At 37.5% G+C, this 23,100-nt stretch overlaps 1 protein-coding gene and 1 pseudogene across 9 annotated transcripts in view; one reads left to right on the top strand and one right to left on the bottom strand.

The window, feature by feature from the left end:
• The window catches only part of PIAS2 (protein inhibitor of activated STAT 2), a 100,292-nt gene extending 81,607 nt beyond the window's left edge, over nucleotides 1-18,685 (top strand). For 4 of the 9 annotated variants that reach the window (XM_043888736.1, XM_043888739.1, XM_043888738.1 and 1 more), the window contains 3 exons: nucleotides 4,124-4,263; nucleotides 8,623-8,660; nucleotides 10,686-12,733. In XM_043888736.1, coding sequence (XP_043744671.1) covers nucleotides 4,124-4,263; nucleotides 8,623-8,660; nucleotides 10,686-10,868 — 361 coding nt within the window. In that variant the 3' untranslated portion in view covers nucleotides 10,869-12,733. The other 5 variants (XM_043888744.1, XM_043888737.1, XM_043888741.1 and 2 more) reach the window with 5 other exon arrangements.
• Nucleotides 2,543-3,147, bottom strand: LOC122684607 (annotated as a pseudogene).
• Nucleotides 18,686-23,100: the final 4,415 nt, after the last annotated feature.

Genomic DNA, 23,100 nt, shown 5'->3' with positions numbered 1-23,100 from the left:
CAGTCCTTCCAATGAATATTCGGGGTTGATCTTGTTTAGGATGGACTGGCTTGATCTCCTTGCAGTCCAAGGGACTCCCAAGAGTCTTCTCCAGCACCACAGTTCTTAAGCATCAATTCTTTGGCACTCAGCCTTCTTTATGGTCCAACAGTCACCTCCGTACATGACTACTGGAAAAACTGTAGCTTTGACTGTACCGACCTATGATAGCAAAATGATGTCTCTTCTTTTTTATTAATAATGTGCTGTCTGGTATCACTGACAGAAATAGAGCTGACTTGAGGACAAGGATAATGACTTTCTATTTAAATATGATGAACTGAAGGTGACAGTAAACAACCTCTAACATTTTCAGCTATGTATTAACTGTGTGACTTTGGGAATTCTCTAAGCTCAGTTTTCTCATCTGTAAAATAAAAATAATAATAACGTGCAACTCATTAAGTTATTGTGATGATTGAATGAAATAATGGCAATGACAGTACTCACTAAAGCATTGGAAAAGTGACATATTTTGGCCGTTGTTATTATTCATCTTATATATGACAAACTGCCCAATAAATCCTTTTTGTTACATGAAAACAAAAAACAGACAAAAAATAATATGCTGTCTAGGTTTGTCATAGCTTTCCTTCCAAGGAGCAAACATCTTTTAATTTCATGGCTACAGTCACTGTCTGCAGTGATTTTGGAACTCAAGAAAAGAAAATCTTTCACTGTTTCCACGTCTGTTTGCCATGAAGTGATGGCACCAGGTGCCACGATCTTAGTTTTTTGAAAGTAGAGTTTTAAGCCAACCTTTTCACTGATACTATGCATAAAGCTATAAAAATTTATACGTGTACATAATACATAGTGTACATATAGGCCTGTGTGTGTATTTGCCAGTCCTATGAGAAGGGAGTAACAAAAGCTTTAAAAAAGTGTTTTTATTATTTTATAGCATCACATACTTAAACCCACAATTCCACCAGACATAGCCATTTGGATTTCACCATGGTTCCTATTATTCCATATCTATAAATACATCTATTTTTGCACAGGCATTAAAGTTGTTTACCTTTCCGAATGTGATCTTTGTGATGATTCTGATTGAGACAAAACTCTGCTACCAGTAGGTAATTTGATAATCCTAACAAATGGTGAATTTTACCCATTCTATATAAAGTTGAATTTGTGTTAATGTTACAAAGTTCAGGCAATCGGATTTAACTTACACTAAATTGTTTAATTTTTCAGATGTTTGCTGAGATTGTAGATGTTGATTTAATACTTTGTACTGTCACTGGATTGTGACATTTTCACCTGTTGTGGTAGCACTTTATATTGGTGAAACAAGGAATAGCTAATCACTCAGAGTTTTATGTTCGGAGAGCTGAAGATGTGCAGTAGTTAAGGGTTACTATGGTGACGAGTACATTGGGATATTGACCTCACTTCTGTGCAGGTTTAAGAGCCAGGGTGGGAGAGTGAGTGTTGTTGTTTTCTGTGAATCTGATCCAGATTGAAAGGTCAGTTGAGGATCAAGAGAAAGGACAGTCTCCAGTGTGAGATAATCAGCCACTTTTTATGCCCCCTTGTGAGTACTAATATATGCCAGTCTCTATTTCCTTCTTAATCCCATGACCCCATGCCCCAGTTTCTGATACACATTCCTGTGTGGGAGGTAGGATCATGTGTAATTTGGAAACACTTCTGGTGATTTCCTATTCTACTTTTATCCTTGTAGAGGACCAGTGTCTTCAGACTTCCAGAAGAAGATGTGCTTTAATGTAACATACATACTTGAGCTATCTCAGGTTTTCTCCTTCCCCCTCCAGAGCCCACCTTTGTGGTTTTAGATTGCCAGGTAACACTGGCATCCAAGAAGCCTCCTGATTCTGACTGAGGCAGGTTGCTCTTTTTGTCCGTCTTCACCTATGTCTGGAAAATGTGTTTTGAAATACTTAGCTTATGTTATTATCTCAAGCATACTATATTTCCTGTAATTCCCAAATAGATGAGTCTAAGTTCACTTGCTTTTCTGGGTCTAGCAGTTGCCAACACAGCCACGTAAATCCTCTCAAGATGACTTCGTTTTCCTCCTTTCCAATTACATCTGTAGTTTTGAAAAATAGTACAGAATAACAGGGCTTCCCAGGTGGCTCAGTGGTGAAGAATCTTCCTGCTGATGCAGAAGCTGCCGGAGACACCAGTTTGATCCCTGGGTGGGAACGATCCCCTGGAAGAGGAAATGGCAACCCACTCCAGAATTCATGCCTGGGAAATCCCATGGACCAGAGGAGCTTGGTGGGCTACAGTCCATGGGGTCTCAGAGTCAGACGTGACCTAGCGACTGATCACACACATGCACGCGCTGTTTGTATCAGATGTGCGTCATCTTTGTAGTGGTCCCTTCAGCTGTGGAGATTGTGCCCCTCTCATTGGGCTCACAGTAGTTTACTGGTGGTGCTTTGGAATGCTGCCCTTAATGTCCTAATGACCTCATGTCCATGTGTCCCCGTCCCCTACTCTTCTCTTTTTTCCCCTCAAATTTAAAGTTTTATTTTTCAAAATGTACAGTGGTGGGACCTGTCTGTGCCTCTTTATTGGAAGCTGGGGCATCTTCACCTTTGGTGTTTCTGGTTTAAATTACTTGTACTCTGTGCTTTGAAACCACTTTCATGGATGCTTTACTAAGTAGCTCTTGAAGGGCTACCCTGGCCAAGGAGCTGTGAGTCTTCAGTTTCTCGGAGACGATAGCTGAGGTTTTAAGCTTGTAGTCAGGAACTGACTCATTTGAAAAGACCCTGATGCTGGGAAAGTTTGAGGGCAGGAGGAGAAAGGGACGACAGAGGATAAGATGGTTGGATGGCATCACTGACTCGATGGATGTGGGTTTGGGTGGACTCTGGGCGTTGGTGATGGACAGGGAGGCCTGGCGTGCTGCAGTCCATGGGGTCGCACAGAGTCAGACACGACTGAGCGACTGGACTGAACTGAGTCAGGAACTCCCTTAGTCTGGCGTATGTGGCTTTGTTAGGCAAGACTAGGTTATTGAGCTTGTCCCATATTTTGCCGTTGGCCTTGCCCCCAGACTTGTTCCCTGGGTGTCTTTCTTGGCTGGCTTTCTGGCATCGACTTTTTCTTGTCATCCTTGGGTGGCATCTCAGAGACTGGAGAGCAGCTGCTATCCCTGCAGCCTCACTGAGATGTTGGACAAAAAGATAATCATCAGCCGGAGGGTCCGTGACGTTGCTTAGTTTCTCTGGACCAAGATGTAATGAATATTAAGTGGCAAGAATGCAAAATCATTTCTCTTTTTTCCTGAACTTCTTCAAAAATATGCTTAACCATATTGCTTCTTAAAATTATAAAGTAATTATAGTATATATATACAGTGTGTATACATATATGTATAAAGACCAATAATAAAGTGTATCTTAAGTATATTTAATTTGTGTTTTTAGTGGCATGAACAGTGAATTTCAAAGTCATAGCCCTTGTAAAAGAGTAGATGGTATCATGGTAGCTAGTGTGTCTTAAATCCTGAATGTTTTATTCTTAATATACTTTCTTTTCTGATTGCTACCAGTTTTTATCAGACTGTCTGGCTTTAGGACTGTCTTTACTCAGGTGATTCCCAGATAAGAGTGCTAATAATTAACATGATTCATGTTACAATGAAAGGAATTATGGTTGAGCTATAGTAAGTAAGTAGCTTTACTCATAAAGGTACCCTGATTTAAAACAAATTTTAGGAGTCTTCTATTTTATTTCTAAATTTCTTTATATATAACTTACTAATATCACATGCATGTTACACATACATTAATAAGAGCGGTGTGTAGTGTATCTTCCTATTTGTGGTTCAGAGTTCTATGTTTTGCTCCAGCCATGTTCTTTATGTTTTAGTGCCACCTTGCTCTTATGTCACAGATATTATTGAGAGGCAACATATGTTCATGTTAAAGTGAAGACTGTTATGAAAGGAGAGTGAGTGGAGTTCTGTGTAGTGAGTAGCTGCCATATAGTTGTTTTGAAGCTTAGTGAACTTACAATTGAGAATGCCCGGTAGTACAGCCCTTCTCTCCTGTGAACTAACAGCCAGATTGTTTGTAATTTCCCATGCTATTTAAAACAGGGTTCTCATGTATCAGCCATCTTCTGTAAGGGTGCCCAGTGTGACTTCGGTTGATCCAGCTGCTATTCCGCCTTCATTAACAGACTACTCAGTACCATTCCACCACACGCCAATCTCAAGCATGTCCTCAGATCTGCCAGGTATGTGAAGAGTTGTTTTGTTTTTTACCAAGTTTTTTTTTTTTTTTACCATTTATTTTTTTAATCTTAATCTGTGAAGCAAATATAATTTAAGTATCTTAAATAAAAATGCAAAGGAAATTGCTAAGAAAAGAGTTCCTGTGAAGGTGATGCCTGTTTTAAATAGTAATCACGTTCAGTTGCTCTCATTTTAACTACTGAGCAATCTGTAGATTTTGTTGGGAGGAAATAGGGTAGGATAGTGGGAAAATTGTACAGAATTTATTCTCCCGCATAGAGAATGTACCACAGAGAGACTTTTTCTTGGTTTATTTTTCATGGATGCTTCACAGGTTAGGGAGAATTCTCATACTCTTCTTTTCTAAAAGCGCATCACTTCTTGGTAGCCCATCACAACTGCAGAATATACTTGTGTACTGTGAGGTCAGGTTGCCTACCAGCTTTACCCTGTAAAAGTAGGATCTGCCTGCTCTTTTCCCACAATACTCTCCTCTGAGTATTTAGGGTTATCCTTTAAATAAAAATTTTTTTTAATTGGAGGATAATTGCTTTACAATGTTGTGTTGGTTTAGGGATATCTTTTATATATATATTAACAGTTAAAAACTTCATGGCTACCTGAGTTACCTTAGTATCAAGTTTTTTCATAGATCAAATTGGCACAAGTTTAGAACCAGTGACGACTAGACTTCCCTTCTCTCTGAAGGGCCCTTTTATTGAAATTCAGTTACCTCCTCCTGTTATTAGTTTCCTTTTCTGGATTCAGGAAGTTAATTTTGACCTGTGATTTATTCTTCTTGGCCCTCTTAGTACGGTCTTTATTTTAAGCACAATATATATATTATTGGGTAAAATTTGTGTTGTTGGAACAGTTGATAGTTGTGTAATCTGGTCCAGTGTAATTTTGTCACTTGAAACTTGTTCAGAGTTTATTCAGTTTGAATATAATTTATTGGAAAAGAGTAGACTAAAAATAGTGTCCATCAAAAAAAAATGTTAAAAGCTTTTTGGTTCTTTCAAATATCTCCTCCACATGTTCTTTGGGAATTGGTTATTTTTAAAAAAAACTGTTTGTAAACCCAGACAGCACCAGTTACAGAGTCATTGCTGATACAAAGCTTGATCTTGAGTTACAGGTGAAGTTTCATGGTCCGTAAGAAAGAGGGAAAGTCAGAGTCTTAATTCCTAACTGCCATGTTTGTTTTAACTGTGGCTAGTTTTAAATGAAGTTGAAAGGTTTCCACATGTCATCTTAGTATGTGTTACAAATAAGCATTCCCAAAGCATTCATTTCCTGAAGATCTTGAATTAAAAATTAATCCTGAGAAAAAGGATAATGAACATTCTCTGTTTACTAAGTGACTCTGGCCATTTAGCAATAGAATAGATACATTGTACAAATCACTTGTTCTGTTAGTTTTTGAATTGTGTGATTTTGGATGAATTTTTAATTTCAGAGAATTTGTATTTCAAAATTTGGGCATAAAGTCAGACTATTTACTTTATAAAATGTACAGATTTGAGAAAAATGCAATAAAGTATGTTAATTGTGTATTTCATAAAATACATTTCAAGCTGGTAAGATCTAAGACTATTATCCAAGACTGATATTTAGCCATTATAAGCTAGTATAGTGATACTGATTATTAAAATGTTAAAAGACTTTATTAGTTGATAAACAGACTAGAATAGGATCTATTGTACTTTAGAGAGTTACCAGTTTACTGTCATTTATGAATTACGTAGTAGTATCTTGATCTAAATAGTTTAGTTTTTATTTGGGTTTTACTGTTAATATGCTCTTTTGTAATTAGTAATTACTTTGGAGATTTTTTGTGCATAATTTTATGTAATTAGTCATACTGTACAGAGTTTTGATATTTATAAGTTTAATAATTTATAATAAAATATTAAATAGAATACCAAGAATTGAGAGATGACAAACTCTTAATACATTTCTTAACATTCCTTTTAAACATCATAAACATGAATCTTCTGAATCTGCAGGAGAACAAAGAAGAAATGATATTAATAATGAACTGCAGCTTGGAACATCTTCTGATACTGTGCAACAGTGAATGCAAAAATAAAACATAATTTGTATTTGTGGAATGGAAAGCAGCTTGATTATTTCACGAAAAAATATGACTGCCTTATTATTGCTAGTGCCATATTGTCAGGTGTGAATGGTGCTCAAAAGTTGTATCATTAAAATTTGAAAGTGCTAAACATTTACATATTTAATCATGTAGCAGTTATGTTTTGTTAAACTTCATGGCTCAAGTAAGTAAAATGTGTTGTTATTAATAAGACATATAGAGTCAGTTTCACATGAAGAAGCATTTAAAATCTAAAAACTACAGATTTATCAGTATTGAGAAAAGCATTTAGAATGTACTATCATAATTTTTAAAACTACCTGCTTTTTTAGTTAAAGATAATTATGAAATACTTAAGAGTGAAAACACAGTACAACATATCATTGCAGTTCAAACTTATGGTGAAATAAGAACAGCATTTTACTGAACTTTTATAAAATATTAAGGCAATAATGTTTTAATCACTATTCATGAAGCTTCTTCGTTTCATGTAAGAGTTTTCATAGTCTATACTTACAAAGTAGAATTATAAGACATTGTTGATAATAGTTTTTTAATAGAAGGAATAACATCTGAAATACTGTGTCAAGCTTCAGTGTTACTGTTGGAGAGAAAATGGTTTCAGTGAGAAATATTTACATTGAAACATTACTGAATTTTGTTTAGACAGCATCTGTATAATACAGCTAGGGAGATACAGTGGGTTTCAACCAAAATTTCAGAAAAATTTCTAGATACTTTTATTATGGCGTTGTATAAGTTATCATATTCAATTATCCCTGGATGAGATATCAAAAGATATAGATCAGTTAAATCTCTTAAAGTATTTTATCAATAGGCTGTTAGCACACATGAAATGATCATCCAATAATAGAAATGCTGAATATATAAAACTTTCAGACGATATTGTAAGGGCTGGACAGATTTTGAATTACTGTTCAGCTGCAGGAGAGAGAGGATTTACTCAGCAATATTATTACTGTGAAGAGAAACTCTCTTATCGAAGTACATCACCTCCTTAGTATCACTTTAATGGGGAACTCTTTGGAAAAGTTGGTTATGATTCCCTTTGTTCAGTGGTGGCTCAAATCTTGTATCTTATAGCTAGTGATAGGCATAAGAAATGACAAGTCAGGTCAGCAGTTTTCAAAAATCATTTAGAAATTGAATGACTTCTTTCAAATTATTGGTGCTACAGCTTGTATTATTCAATAAGTATTATCATTATACCCTTATTTAGAGATTATAAGGGAATAAACTTACTTAAACATCTGATTTATCAGTTATATTCACACAGGTTATTAAATATTTTAAATATCATTTCCCACTAATATTCTCTATTTAGAGTAACAGTCCAGTATCATAGTATACTCTGTTACGATTGCTGTACTTGAGGTGATGTTGAATACCAGGATATAAAAATTCATAGAATAAATAGAAATTGGCCTTAGTAATCTTATACCTAATATATAATTTTTTTTTTAAATGTTTTAGAATTTAGTCAAACAGAGGCCTAGGGGAACTGACCTTGAAGTTTATTGTTAGACTTTTCAGATGTGAAGATTTTATTATTTATTGTTATAACTTTAATATTTCAAGACAGTATTACTGGGCAACCTTTTGTCACTTTCCTATTTCTAAAGTATAATTGGAGGATCCCAAATCTTTAGAAAACTGCATTAGCTTATAACCCAGTACACGCTGGCAAGATTTAGCTTGTTAGTAAGCAGCAGCTATGAAGTGCTTGCTTTATGCAGCATGTTGAACTGTGTACTACTCCTTTTTGTTGTGGGAACTGGGGGACAGAGAGCTGTCCGTGAAATAGACATTTATTTGTTTAAGAAGTGATATTTTAGATGAAGCTTAATGTGTATTTCTAAAAAATAAATGTGAAGTGTCTTAAGAGGCTAAGCATGTTTTTTTTAATGTCTCAATCCAGATGATCATCTCTTCATTTTTTTGCTTCTCATTCTGCTAAGTGAAAATTTGCTTTGACTAGTTCTATTTAAATTTTGGACTCCTCTACCCCTTTTAAGCCTTTGGGGATGGTTTTTCCAGTTGTTTTGTCAAGACATATGTACATTTTTGGGTTTTATGCACATAAATATCCTGAAATATCCTGATTGTGGTAGACCTTCCCTACAGCAGAATGGTAAGGACTTAACCCAGATGTTCTATGACTTAAATAAAAAATGATTTGGGGAAATAATTCTTGTCTCCAAAATATGAGACAACTATTAACAGAACATTTTTGTTTTAGGTTTGGATTTTCTTTCCCTTATTCCAGTTGATCCCCAGGTATGTATCCTGAATTTAAGCAACTAATTTGTATTGGATTGTTGGTTGTGTCACTAACTAAAAATGACCAGTTGCATAAAATCAGGACAGTCAACTCTCAGTTACTTAAATTGATGGAAAGAAAGTACTTCTATAAATATTTCACAATTTTACTTGGAGGCATGACGTTGTTTTTGTTTATGATATTTTGACCTTTACTACTAGCATTTTAAATTATTTTTTGTTTAGTTTAATATAATCATTTGGCATTTCTTAACAAGCATTTGAGTGATTAAAATGAGGGGAAGCAGTGCTGGACGACTGGAAATGTTGAAACTTTATAGAGAAAATTTGTGAAACACTTGTTCTGTACATAGACGATGGCTGAAGCTGATTAAACAGATTGAATCATTAGCTTGATTCTTCCTAGTTTTTAAAGGCAGTCAAATTCAGACCTTGAAGAAGCCCTCACCTAAAATCGCTATAAACCAGCCATCCGTGTTTTCTCTGTCGGAGATAAGAAACTAGTATTCCAGTGTCCCACCATGAAGAGCTTGCAATGAGCACAGACAGACTCCACTGATAGGCTAATAGCAGAGGAGGAAAAGGCGCAAGGAGAGCTGATGGGAAAAGCAGACAGAGAAAGAGACTTTGAGAGAAGCGTTGAGACTAGGGGCGGAGAGAGGAAGAACCACGGATCACTGCTTTTGTAGGCCTTTCAGAGTCAGCTGACCACAGGTGGTGTATCAGCTTCCTGGCTTAATACTCTGATCACACAAACAGTACTGGAAGTTTGGGCCCAAGGTGACAGGCACAAAAAGAGAAGTTTCTTTTCACCCTAAATTGACTTTGTTACATCAGTATATTCTATAGCAAAATATCTAGGTATTTTTCTAGGAGATAGATTCTTCAGGATTAAAGTATTAACTGATTTTTATGTGAACCATCCTTTTTTAAAAAATCATCTTGGAACCTTGAGGGTTTTGATTTTATAGGGCTATTCAGCATGCTTGGTGTCAGGCTAACTTGCTGATAAAAAAATACCTGGAATTGATTATATTGATAAGCTGTCCTTACTGATCTTCTTTCATGTGGTCAATCTAAACACAAACTTAGGACCGCTCCTCTTGTAGTGTATACTGGACCTCACTTACCATACTAAAGTTAGTGCAGTTGTATCTCATATAAAACGGTCTATGGCAATATAAAATAAAGCTTTTAGTGCTTGTCTCTGTTCCTCCTGGTCAGTATCAGAGTACTTAAACTCAGGTTGAAATTTGTTTGGGGATCAGCAACTAAGATTTAAACCAAAAATTATAAACACTTGGAGGTGGCTGTCAAGCTGCCATCTCAGAGGCAATTAGATTTCCTTTAAGATTTATTCCAAAATTTTGTTTGTTTTTTATTTCAAAATACATGCGATAGTTCTCATTCTGAGCATCCCGGAGTAGTTAGCTACGTGTAGTCTCTACATTAGAGTGTATGCTATCTTCTAATTACACAAGTACTGTTACATGTATGTAGATAGGAGTCAGATGTTGTTTTTCCACTGATCAGTCTTAACATTGTTCCTTAAGGGTCTAATTAATACTAACTTTTGAAAGAATTATTGAATTTTGCGTTAGCACTTTTGCTTAAAGCCATTAAAGATAAGTTTACTAGCCTTTTACAGTGTGCTTTAAATTTGGTATAAATCCATTCATTTAGTGAGCAGATTCTTTTCAAGATTAAGTATGAGTCATAATTGTGGGGCCAGTATTCAGTATTAAATAACTGTAGTTATTGTTGACATTTTTGTACTACTACCTACATATTTGGTCAACAGATTCTGTTTTGAGACAGTCAAGAATATGCTGCACTCATCAAATAATGTAAAATGTTAAATTCGTGCCACCTTCTATCCAAAGATGTGAAGTTTTGAGAAATTTTTAAATCCCACCGAGATTTAAATATGTGGCTGTCACTTGTGCATATCTAACAGTGTGTAGTCTCTTTACTTACGATCAATGAAGCCTCTTCCTCATCCGCATCATTGTTTGTTTCAAGCAGTACTGTCCTCCTATGTTTTTGGATAGTCTCACCTCACCCTTAACAGCAAGCAGCACGTCTGTCACCACCACCAGCCCCCATGAAAGCAGTACTCATGTTAGCTCATCCAGCGGCAGGAGTGAGACAGGGGTCATAGCCAGCAGTGGGAGTAACATTCCTGACGTCATCTCACTGGACTGAAGAAGGACTCGCTCGATTCTAGGAATCATTCATCAGAACTGCTCTTTCTTGGATCTCTGGTCCGTGGAAGCTATTTTTTTGCTAATTACTTTGATATTTATTGAAATGTCAGATGGATTCGTTTGCCTTCTGAGAGATGAACACAGATGACCGCAACAAGAACCACATGACATGCAAGGATTTTTCTTACTCTTGGTGTACTCTTTGAGCATCAGATACATTCAGCTGTAACTATATCCTCCTGAGAGATGGATTTCAATTTCATAATACTGGATAGATTCTACAAATCAGTTAAATTTTTTTTGTTGTAATACACAGCAATAAAATTATGTAAATATTCAAGTACACTTTTTTTCTAATTAAGAAAAGATGTAATCAGTGATTCTAAAATGACAACTTCTCGTTTAACCTGATGTGAAGGAAAAATATGCGGAAAGAAGTTACGTTTGCCAAATGAGTCCTTTCCATGGATTTGTTCTGTTTTTGTTGAAGTAATGAAGTCTAGATAAGTGGCCAAAGCTTGGGTTCCACTTTTCTCCGTTTCCATCAAAGAAGAATGGCCTATGTGCTAAGCATTTCCCCTGTTGGTTGTTTCCACTCTGGTATTGTGTGCCCGTGAGTGCGGAGTGGAGTTCTGGGATTTGGCTGCTCCTTATTAGTGATTATGTTGAAGAACACTATGCAGAGTCTGCCCTGACATAATGTGTGCTGTTTTTGGTAATTGAACATTCTCATTCTAGAGATGTCTGTAAATTAGGGGCTTACCTTCTCAAAAGAAATTCTCTGCGACTGTTGACTGTAATGTTTTTTTGGATTGAGGTGTGGCTGGAATGTTTGTTAAGATTTTGTTCACACTGTCCAGAAATATTGAGAGCATGGAGGCAGTGGAAGAACAGATTTAGGGGCAGTGGGAATAGCAAAGTTTAATTTCTTCCTAAGAACTTCTTTTACTTGTTTGTTTTATAGGATAATGTTCAAATCTGCGATGAATAATACTGACAAAGTATGTCATAATCTCGTTTCTCTCATAGCAGTGATTTTTAAATTTAAAGAATAAACAATAACAAAGGGATGGAGGTGGAATCAGATTTCCTGTTTTTTAAAAAAAGAAATGTTTCCTGAAACCACAGAAGATTAAAAACAGAATTAGAAGTGTTTGAGTATAAGAAAAGTTTGAAGAGAGGATGGGCCTGAAACCCACATTGAAAACCACTCTTACTATGTGTTTGATTTTAAATCTCTAAGGAAGCTGAATTTTACCCTGAGAAACATTTTTATCCAAATTTTATACTTTGCTTTCATTTGGCTGCACAATTTTGATTTCTCAAGGAGTTATTACTTTCCTAATGTTTTGCTTTCTCTCCCTAAGCTGTGTCTAAGTAAACCTTTGTTTAAAAATCATTAATCTAGCTGATTTCTCAGACTGAAATGCCCAGATGCAGAGTCGCCAGTTTCATACAGGACAGGGGACAGTCGGGGTTGGTACAGCTCCAGGGAGCTGCCTTCTCACGGCTTGGTTTCCACACCTTCTCGCGTTCTCACGCCCTTTTGCTGTTTTTGTACTCATTTAATTTCCTGTGATTTTCTACATCATCCCTTCTTTGGCTGTATTATCCCTTTTGGAGAGTTAAAAACATGGAAAACAAACCTGAATCTTGCAGTCGTTACATCATAGTTGCCAGTTTTAAATTCTTAGGACATGTTGCAGTCCTTTGGTCCATACACAGAATTTATTCCTGGTAAAATTTTACATTGCTGCTCTAAATGTGGATGCAAGTTCTGTTAACTCTGTAATCAGACAGAAAAAGTAACCTGGTTTGTGTGGTATAATTTGTTAATAAAGAAATGCTGTATATTTGTTATCATTTTGTTATCCATTAGATTCTCAGAGACGCTCCCTTCCCCAGCTTAACCCACAGAGTTTTACAAGGTCAATGAAAAAAAAAAAAGAAATTAGTTCATTTACTTGATTCTTGTAACTGATAACTGCTGTGCTGTTATAGTTGTACTTTGTTTTCTTTTCACTATTTTATGTGAACAGTTTTATTGTTCATTTTTGGTGCTTTACACTAAATTACATAAATTTTTAATTTATCTCATACAGGCAACTCACATTTTTTAAAATATACTTTTAAGTTTATAATCTTAAAATTGAGACTTTTATGTGTGTATCTTTGAAGGTGAGTACCTTTTATTATGCTTTTGGCTCTATGACAACAGCATGCTTACTAAGCCATTGTCCTTTTTTTAGTATGGTCACCAAATACTTTTACTGGGACCCTGCCTTTGTAGTAGTGTCTTTTACTAGCCAAGATACCTGCTCAACCAAGTATAATTCCGTTTCAGAGGAGGTCTTCTCTAGCTGTTATGTAGATGGCAGCCAACCATCTGCCATCTGACGATGTTTAAGAAAAGGAACTGCAGTTACCAACCTCTTACAAACACTTAGCCAGCCTGTGTTTTTATGTTTCCTTGTTTTGGTAACTCATGACAATATAATTGGTACTGAATGTAGCTTCACGCCTAAGGTCTGCTTATATCGACTAACTTTTTGATTCTTAGGTAAGCTGCTTTAGGAGTTTGTTTCCATTTCTGCCCAGAAGGTATAAATTCTTTCAGCATCTGTTGTGGGATGATTATAAAGGCCAAACGAAACCGTAGAGTCCAAAAAGCTAGAATGGAAATACCATGGTTAAGTGAAAGATTGTGAATATAAATAAGGAGATCCATAACTGGGTATAAAGCAAATTTCCCTAGGGTAGAATTTTAAAAGGATGTGAAGAAAGGTTGGATTTCAGAGGAAAGATAGCTCAACAGACTGTTTTGAAACAGACTGTTTCAGCCATTCTGCCTTCAGAGCAGTCCTGAACATCTGTCATCTAGTAACCAAGTTGTCTGCTTTTCTTCTGTCAAAAAAGTATTTATTAGTTACATTTTGGCTTTTTAAGTAAAGTTGAATTTTATAAAATATTAGTTCTCAACTCTTTCATTTCTCTCTGGCCCCCAATGGGTGTGAAAAAAGTCTCCGCCTGCCCCAAGTAAACACTTTTTATTTTCCTAATCTTTTTCATCGTGGAAAATGTAGGGCAGCGTGCCATTTAAAACTTGAGCCTGACGTTGTATTTTGTGACCCTGGGTCTATGTGTTGTGGGAGCATGGAGGTGTCATTTAGGTTGGTAATTCATGACAGAACCTGATTCACCATCTTTTCTGCTACTTTTCTGCGTGAATATGGTGAAACTTACAGGAAAGAAATTTAATAATTTCTCTGCTTTTTAAAGAATGACTGGTTTATAAGCCCCCACTTTTTTGTTAGGAACTACACTCCAGTTCCTAGCAGAAATCAATAAGGCTATATAAAAATGCCCATTCTGCTTTAATGCTTACCTGATTCAGTATTTTTTTTTTTTCTGTTTGTGTTGGTAATACATGCTTGTAGAAAGGGCACTTAAATAGTTTTGAATGTTTCTTGCCGGTCACTTTGCTACATGTTTGTGATCTTACATAGTTTTATTCATTCTGTGTGTAATTTGTATCTTGATTTTTTTTTCTCAGTCTACAGGCATTATTCATGTCACTAAAAACTACATTGTATGGATGTGCCATGCTTTCTGTTGCCTTTCCCTGTTGGACATTTTAGGTTGTATCTCATGATGCTCTTGCAGTGCGTGTCTTTGTGCATAAATTATTTCTTTAGGATAAATTCCTAGAGGTGAACTTCTGAGTCAAGGATGTAAATACTTCTGTAGTTTTTGGTGCACAGCACTTCTCCAAGTGGTTTTGCTAACCATTTGGTATGAGAAGAACTATCTAACCATATTTTCCAAGAATATGTACCATTAACTGTATGCAGGCATCTGCATTAAGGCCTTCCACCTCTGACCTTGGTGAGCTGGGGTAACTGATTTGGAGATAATTGGCAGAGATTTTCCTGGGATGTTTCAGTTTCAAATATATCTATATGATATGTTCCAGAAACACCTGCTTATAAGGGTATCCAAATGATTTTTCACACATTTTTACTTGCATTATGAAGTAGCCCATTGTTACACTACGTTTTCCATTTTTAGTTAGAAAGTCTTGACTTTCTGAAACCACCTTTCACTGGGGCCAGCCCTTAGTAGCCAGCTCTCTCTTTTTTTCCTCTTCCCTTAGGCTCCATTTTGGCCTTTCTGAGTTCCCCAAAGCCAGTAGGATCTTCTGAGCCAAAGGCAGTCCAACTCAAACTGGAAAAGTGGTAAGGCTAAAGCAACAACAAAAGCAGAGCTAAGCTTTGCTTTTTCATTTTTTTTCGTGTGTGTTTCCCACCCCATCTTGGTGTTCTCAGGGTAGCTCTAGGAAAAGAAAAAGCAGATTGCTGTCTTCATTTGCTCAAGGTATTACTTTCTTGATTGGCATACCATGTTGTTTCCTGAACTGTTTCTTTTTGAATGGATTTTAAAGCTGCTTTTATGTTTTCATAGCTCAAATCTTTTACATGAAGAGTGTTGTGTTATAAAATATCCCACTTATTTTGGCCTTCACAAACCATTCAACAAGATTTCGCTGTGTTTTGAAAGTGTATGTGGACTAGACTGGTATAACAGATCTGGTCCCATTGTTCAAAGGGCTTACAACAAGTTTTCAAAAATCAGGAATTCTTAGCTACTAAGAGATGTGCTAAGAAACTTAGAAAATGTCACATTCCTTACTGCAGTCTTTCAAAGGAAAGTAGTGTTGTCTTTATGTTGCAAATGAAGAAACAAATTTTGCAGTTGGACTTGGGTGTCTGAAACAGACCTATTAATTCAAAAGCCTTATGACTCAACTGAAGTGACACTAATTAGGTAGGCTATTTGGGAGACTGGCGTGGTAATCTAGACATAAAATGACGAGAACTGATTTCAGGTGATGGCTGCAGGAATAAGGAAGGAGTGGATGATGGAGCCATTTCAAAGGAAGACTCAAGATTTTAAGTGGATGTAGGAATAAGAGCTGAGTCCATTTCTCAAGGTAGAATGGACAATAGTCATTAAGGGGAGACAATGGTGAGTTTGATGATTAAGATGAGATTTCAGAAAGGCAGTTTTCAAGAAGCTTATTTTTGTTGTGCAGCCTTAAGAAGTGCAAGCTGCTCTGCCTCCATTTTTACTCTCACTTGTCTCCCTTCTGTATGTGTCCTGGTCTCTCCCAGTTGCCTCCCCCTCTTGCGCTTGTGCATGCCCAGTCGCTCAGTCATGACCGACTCTTTGCTCCCGTTGGACTGTAGCCCGTGTCACCTGCGTCACAGGTGGAGTCTTTACCTGCTGAGCCGCGGGGAAGCCCCCTGTCCACCCTCTCTTCTCCCTTAAACGCGCTTGGCTGCAAGTTGATGTTTTTTTTGAATTTGCACTTAACTGCCTTGTCATAACGAATTTGGCTGTCTCCTAAAGGCCTGCCATAGCCTGCAGCTCTCACCAGTGTGGGCTGTGTCCACATTCCACCTATCTCAGGAGGTGGTGGTGGCTGCCCTTCCTCTGTCCTGTAATTTCTAAATAATTTCCCAAGGCTTCTGACAAAAATCTGCCCTTTTGTTGCCCGTGTCAAGAAGTTGTACTGTCAGTTACCTCTGCTCCTACCATCGATCATTCCCATTGATTTGCTGAAGGCCTCACTTCCTAACAGTGTACTTGGCCATCTCTGATTCTGTCGTATTCTCAGTGACTTCATGTTCTGACAGATGATCCATCCAACACTGGCTGGTGAGATTTTTGGTTATCTTGCCTTCAACATTTTCTTCCATTGAAACTCCCTATTTAACCCTCTCTATTTTCTTTGTACTTATCCAACTTCATTATCACATCCTTCAGCATGTCCTCAGACCCCTTTCTCAGTCACCTACCAGTCCTTTGACTTGACACTGCATGGTTCTTTCCCCATTCTCATCAATTAATGCAAATATTCCTTTTTTCTTTTTTAATTGAAGTATAGTTGATGTACAAAATTATGTTAAGTTTAGATGGACTACATGATTTGATGTTTGCATGTATTATGATCGCCGTGATAAGTGTAGTAACCATTTGTTTCCATATGAAGTTATAGTAATGTATTATGCTGTATGTTTTCATTCCTGTGGCTTATTTTATAACTGGAGGTTTATGTGTCTTAATTACCTTTACCCATTTCTTCTCCTCTCCAGCCCCTCCCTCCTGGCAACCACCCATTTATTCTCTGTATGAGTATTTTCATTTCATTTGATTAGATTCCACATAGGAGCAAGATTATATGATATTTGTCTTTCTCTGGTTTATCTCACCTAGCATAATACCCTCTAGATCCATGCATGTTGTTGGAAATGGCAAGATTTCTTTTTTGTTGTTAATGGCTGTGTTATGTATGTATGCACTTTACCCATTCATCTGTGGGCACTTAGGTGCTTCCATATACATTGGCTATTGTAAAATAATGTTGCAGTGAGTATTGATGTGCATATATCTCTTTGAAGTCACTTGACTTACAATACCCAGAAGTGGAATTGCCAGATCATATGGTAATTCTACTTCTTAATTTTTTGAGAATCCCTCATACTCTTTTCCATTCTAGCTGCACCAGTTTACTCCAGCCAGCAGTGCACAAGGGTTTCCTTTTTTCCACATCCTCGCTAACACTGACTTCTTGTCTTTTGTGTGTGTGTTTGATGACAGCCTACCACTCCTGTTCAGAACACACATTTCTTAGCAGGTGATCTTGTTTCCAAATTCAATCAGAAGATTCAGGACTTCAGCATGATTTCTTTTCCTCCGTGCTTACCTTCATCTTTTATTCCAGCCTCAGAGAATGAGTTGGGCCAAAGGCCAGTTCAACCTTGTGAACCTTCGACTCCTATGTCCTCTGTTGTCCTCAGGACCTTCCTCCATGAGAATTTCCCTCTATCCTCTATGTCTTCCACCTTTTGGCTGCCGCTTTTGGCTTATAAAAGTCTCATATCATTAAATATTTGAGAGGCTATTATATGCCAGTATATATAGAGACTTACCTTCACCAAAGTTGTCACCCAGTAGATGGGGCTTCCCTGGTGGCTCAGATGATAAAAGAATCCACCTGCAGTGCAGGAGACCTGGGTTCAATCCCTGAGTTGGAAAGATCCCCTGGAGAAGGGAGTGTCTACCCACTCCAGTATTCTGGCCTGGAGAATTCCATGGACTGTATAGTCCATGGGGTCACAGAGTCAGACACGACTGAGCGGGTAATACTAACTAACTAAAGCCATATAGATAAGTGAATAGGGAGATCATAGTGCAGTGGTTAAAGGTGGAGTCAGGGTGCTACAGGAGCACACAGATAGAGAGATGGCTGAAAATGTCCAAAATAGCCAGAAGTTTGCTAAGGATTGTTAAGAGAACTATGTTAGAAATCATGAAAAACCTTGTAAAATAGCAATAGCAAGAAGTTATTGAAGATTTTTCATGGTGATTCATAATAAGGAGCATTGGTCAAGTTTTATGTGATAATTTCCATTCTACAAATGTGGAAACAGATTCTGAGAGGGTAAGTGACTTGTAGCATATAAGCAGGGAGTCAGACTTCATGTGCAGTTTTTAACCATCTTCTCATAGAAGCCGTCCTTGACTATTCTATCTAAAAAGTGTTTCCTAAATATCCTAACCATATCACTGTTTGTATCCCTTGTGGCAGATAGCACAACCTGTGTTTATTTTATGTTTTAGTTCACTGTGTATTTGTTTCCTCTGCTAGATTGTAAGCTCCATGAGGGCAGGGGTGATATTTCAATTGCATCCCAGAGCCAAACACCGTGTGGCATATAGTAGGTGCTCAATAAATGCTTGTGAATGAAGAAATGGTGGGTTGTCATTTGTGTTTGACTTATGCTGACTGTAGAAATCACTTGACATCTGAGCAACAGGTATTCACAAGGGAGGGAAAGAAGAGAAGGCAGATGGCTGAAAGGAGCTGGGGATTTTTGGAGGAAGTGAGCTCACTAACCTAATAGACTCCAAACTCTTCCAGGGGTGAGGACCAGGAATGGGAGATGGGTAGGGAAATGCACAGTAGGGACAAGAATGTGCCAGTAGGTGTTTATTAAACCTGAAGGCCTAGGACCCGTTGTAGACTCAGCCTACTGTATATGTAAGGCTGGGGAAATTCTGCCTGTAATCTCTATGTCCAAGGGGCCAAGTACCTGGGTCAGCCATGCTGCTCTGAGTATTGCAGTAAAGTTGTATTGGTATTTCAGAATACCAGACACCTTACCTGCCTCCTGTGAAACCTGTATGCAGGTCAAGAAGCAACTGTTAGATCCGGACTTGGAGCTATGGACTGGTTCCAAATTGGGAAAGGAATACGTCAAGGCTGTATTTTGTCATCCTGCTTATTTAACTTATATGTAGAGTACATCATGGGAAATGCCAGGCTGGATGAAGCACAAGCTGGAATCAAGATTGCTGGGAGAAATATCAATAACCTCAGACTATATTAAAAAGCAGAAACATTGCCGACAAAGGTCTGTATAATCAGAGCTATGGTTTTTCCAGTAGTCATGTTTGGATGTGAGAGCTGGACCATAAAGAAGGCTGCGTGCCAAAGAATTGATGCCTCTGTACTGTGGTGTTGGAGAAGACTCTTAAGAGTCCCTTGGACTGCAAGGAGATCAAACCAGTCAATCCTAAAGGAAATCAGTTCTAAATATTCATTGGAAGGATTGACGTTTAAGCTGAGGTTCCAAATACTTTGACCACCTGATGTGAAAAGCCGATTCATTAGAAAAAACCCTGACGCTGGAGAAGGTTGAAGGCAGGAGGAGGCAGGACGGCAGCATGAGGTGGTTGGATGGCATCACCGACTCGGTGGATATGGAGTTTGAGCCAGCTCTGGGAGATGGTGAAGGACAGAAGCTTGGCTTGCTGCAGTTATGGGGTCGCAAGGAATCGGACACGACTGAGTAACTGAACAACAGCAAAGTTGAAAGAGAGCTTTAGTTTTTTAAAACGTGGAATGTGAAGTAGTACTGGTGTCTTGATGGTTTATATAATGATTTGGGGAAACCACATTTTCAGAGCTGATTAGCTGTCTCTTCATAGCATTTCCATGTTGGGGATACAAAAGCCCAGCGTTTTAATTCTTGAGGAAAACCTTGTTTTGTCTCAGCAGTTTATGACGTAGTTTGGCCACATGGGCAGTCATGCTACTGCGTGTCTTCTCTCACTTGAACTACTGTAACGGTAGGAAGCATCTTACTGTTTTCATCCCTGTCTCTCTATACCTATTTCTCGCAGTAACAAGTTTTTTTTTTTTTTTCTAATTTATTTTTGGCTGTGCTGGGTTTGTTGCTCCATGGGCTTTTCTCTGGTGAAGGGGAGCTGGGGCTGCTCTTTGATAGCGATGCATGGGCCTTTCATTGCAGCGGCTTCTGTTGTTGCAGAGCACGGGCAGCAGGGCACACAGGCTTCAGTAGTTGCAGCATAGTTGCAGTTCCCAGACTCGAGAGCACAGGCTCAGTACTTGTGGCACTGGGGCTAAGTTGCTCCACAGCTTGTGGGGTCTTCTCAGACCAGGGGTCGAACCCTTGCTCCTGTAGTGGCAGGCAGATTCTTTACCACTGAACCACCAGGGAGGCCCCACAAGTTCATTTTCTTAAGACACAATTCAGATCATGTAACCGCGCTGCTCAAAATCCTCAATGTTTTCCCTGGCTCGCTCTGGGTAAATCTAATGTTTTTACCATGACCTACAAGGCCCTACGTCAGTGATTCTAAAACTTTCAAATGTGACCATAGTAAGAAATATGTTCTAAGTTATGTCTCAATATACACACTATATTTTAAAAACGAAATTTTAGGAATCAGTGTTGGTCCTTACATATTTAAAAAGCATATATGACTTCATTAACATTTAAGTAAAGTATGATTAATGAATTATCTGGTAATTTCATTCAGTATATTTTTCATTTCTAGAAATTCACTTAGGGTCTATATTTAGTATATTCCAAGTTGCTAATTGAGTCTTTGAATATATGGAATAAAATTATAACAACTGGTCTACTGTCCTTGTTGGCAAATTCTAACATCTGGGTCCATTCTGGTTTGATTTTGGTTGGTTGGTATGTTTCCTCATTATGGATTGTGTTTTTCTACTACTTATATGCCTGGTAATCTTTGTTTAGATGCCAAGCATTGTAAATTTTATGTTGTGCTGAATATATTTGTGTTTGTATGAATGAATTGAGCATTGTTTTGAGATGCAGTTATATTACTTGGAAATACTTGATTCTTTCATGTCTTGGTTTTATGATTTTTTTAGGAGCCTCCAGAACAGTGATCTCTCCAAGGCTAGCTATTCCACAATAATGAGGCAAGACCCTCCTGGTTATTATATGCAGTGCTTCTTGAATTGTGAGGTCTTAGACTGTGGCTGTTGGGAATAGGCACCATTTCTGCTATGTGCTTGACATTATTCCCTCTTAATTCTTTTGTATTTTTTCCCCCATCATATAATTTACTTACCTGCATTTATTGATAGCGACTGTGATGAATTCTAGAAGGAATCCCTCTCTGTTTAGCTCCTTGTCTCTGTTTTCTGTCCTGCAAATTCTCACCACCCTTGTCTCTGGATTCTCAGCTCCATTTCCTAAATTCAGAGGATCTGCTGGCCTTTGCCTGGGTTTCTCTACTGTGCTACAGCTTGGAAACTCGCGAGGTAATGAGCTGGGGCAGTGGTAGGGCTCCGCTCTCAAGAATCACTGTCCTTTGTTGCCTGATATCCAGCATCTAAGAAGCAGTTGTTCCATATACTTTCAGGATATTTTGATTGTTGCAGGCAGAAGGATAAAGCCAATCTCTTCTTGGATGGAAGGGAAGTCACTAACTTTTTATGTTTCAAATTTCTCTCCTGGAATGTAGTGATTAAAAGTCTGTGATGGAAAAATGATGTATAACACTCTGATTTTGTTTTGTTTAAGCCACTGTCATAAATACATTCACATTGCTAACAGTGTTAAGAAATATGATACAGTAATATCTTTCAAGTCTTATTTTCCACTTAAAAATATTGTTGATGATCTTTCTGAAAAACAAACTTACCATAATTGAAACTCATAGTAATGACATGTTTACCAACAGAAGATTATAAATCTGTGCATTTAGCTTGATAAACTACAAACTGTGTTAATATAAAACTCAGATAATATAGCAGGAACCCTTCTAATAGAAGTTGACCTTCATATGCTAGAAAATCAAATGGAATAACATTCTACAAAAGATTAAATGACCTATTCCTTCCATTTATATATTCATCACATGCTCTTTACTGTTTTTCCTGTGCTGTTTGTCACAGTTGGCTGTAGTGTTTATTGAGACATATCTAGTTCTTGCAGAATGTTCATGGGTCTGCTCACTTAGGTATCTATTTTGCTAGTTATTTATAATATCTTTATTTTTGAAAATACTGATTGTGACCCTCTACATTGCTTTCCTGACACATTAAATTGAAGTGTCTAGTTCTTGCAGAGTCCATAGCTATTTTTCTATTCTAATATTTATTTCTGTTTTGAAATTCTGAGTGTGACCCGTTAGTTACATTGGTTTCCTAACACATTAAGTTGTGTCAACCAGCAGTTTGAAAAATTGCCTGATAACAATGGATTTTGTCCAACTGGCTGGGATCAAACAGGCACCTATTTGAACCTAGTCAGTCTCCTGCTGGAACAGCTAAGAGTCTTAGATATTTAAAAAAAAAAATGTTTTAAAAGAAGCTTTGAAGCATTGATTAGCTAGTATAAAATCAAGGAATTCTCAAGGAAGAAGTAAAATGGGGTATCTAGAGAGTAAGACAAAACTCTGCTGTAGTTGGCTTCACCAATTATTTGTTGACCAGAGCAACCTGACTTTGGTCTTCACAGGCTCTGGGGCATGATTATAGCAAGCAAATCTCAGAGGTCCTAAGTTATCTACTATGTGATCTTCTCCCCATAGAACCAGAGCCCAAAGGACTGTACCTTTAGTATAAAGATGAAGTAGCAGTAATCCTAGTCTACGAGGGAATCACAAGGAATCTGAGCTTTTAGCTAAGGAGGAAAATTACCACAAGGCTTCATATTCACACAGTCTTGTAGCTTGAATGCATAGTGTTAGATATTTTGACTAAAACTTCAGCCTGAAAATTTAGTTAGTGACCCTCCATAATGGTTGTGCCCCATGGTACCTGGCAGATATAAATACAGAGTCACTCTGGAAGAACGTACATTCACCCCAGAAGAAAA

This window comes from Cervus elaphus, chromosome 27, assembly GCF_910594005.1.
Source record: "Cervus elaphus chromosome 27, mCerEla1.1, whole genome shotgun sequence".
Lineage (NCBI taxonomy): Eukaryota > Metazoa > Chordata > Mammalia > Artiodactyla > Cervidae > Cervus > Cervus elaphus.
Note: the sequence above shows the minus strand (reverse complement) of the source record. Positions and strands in the feature narration are given on the sequence as shown.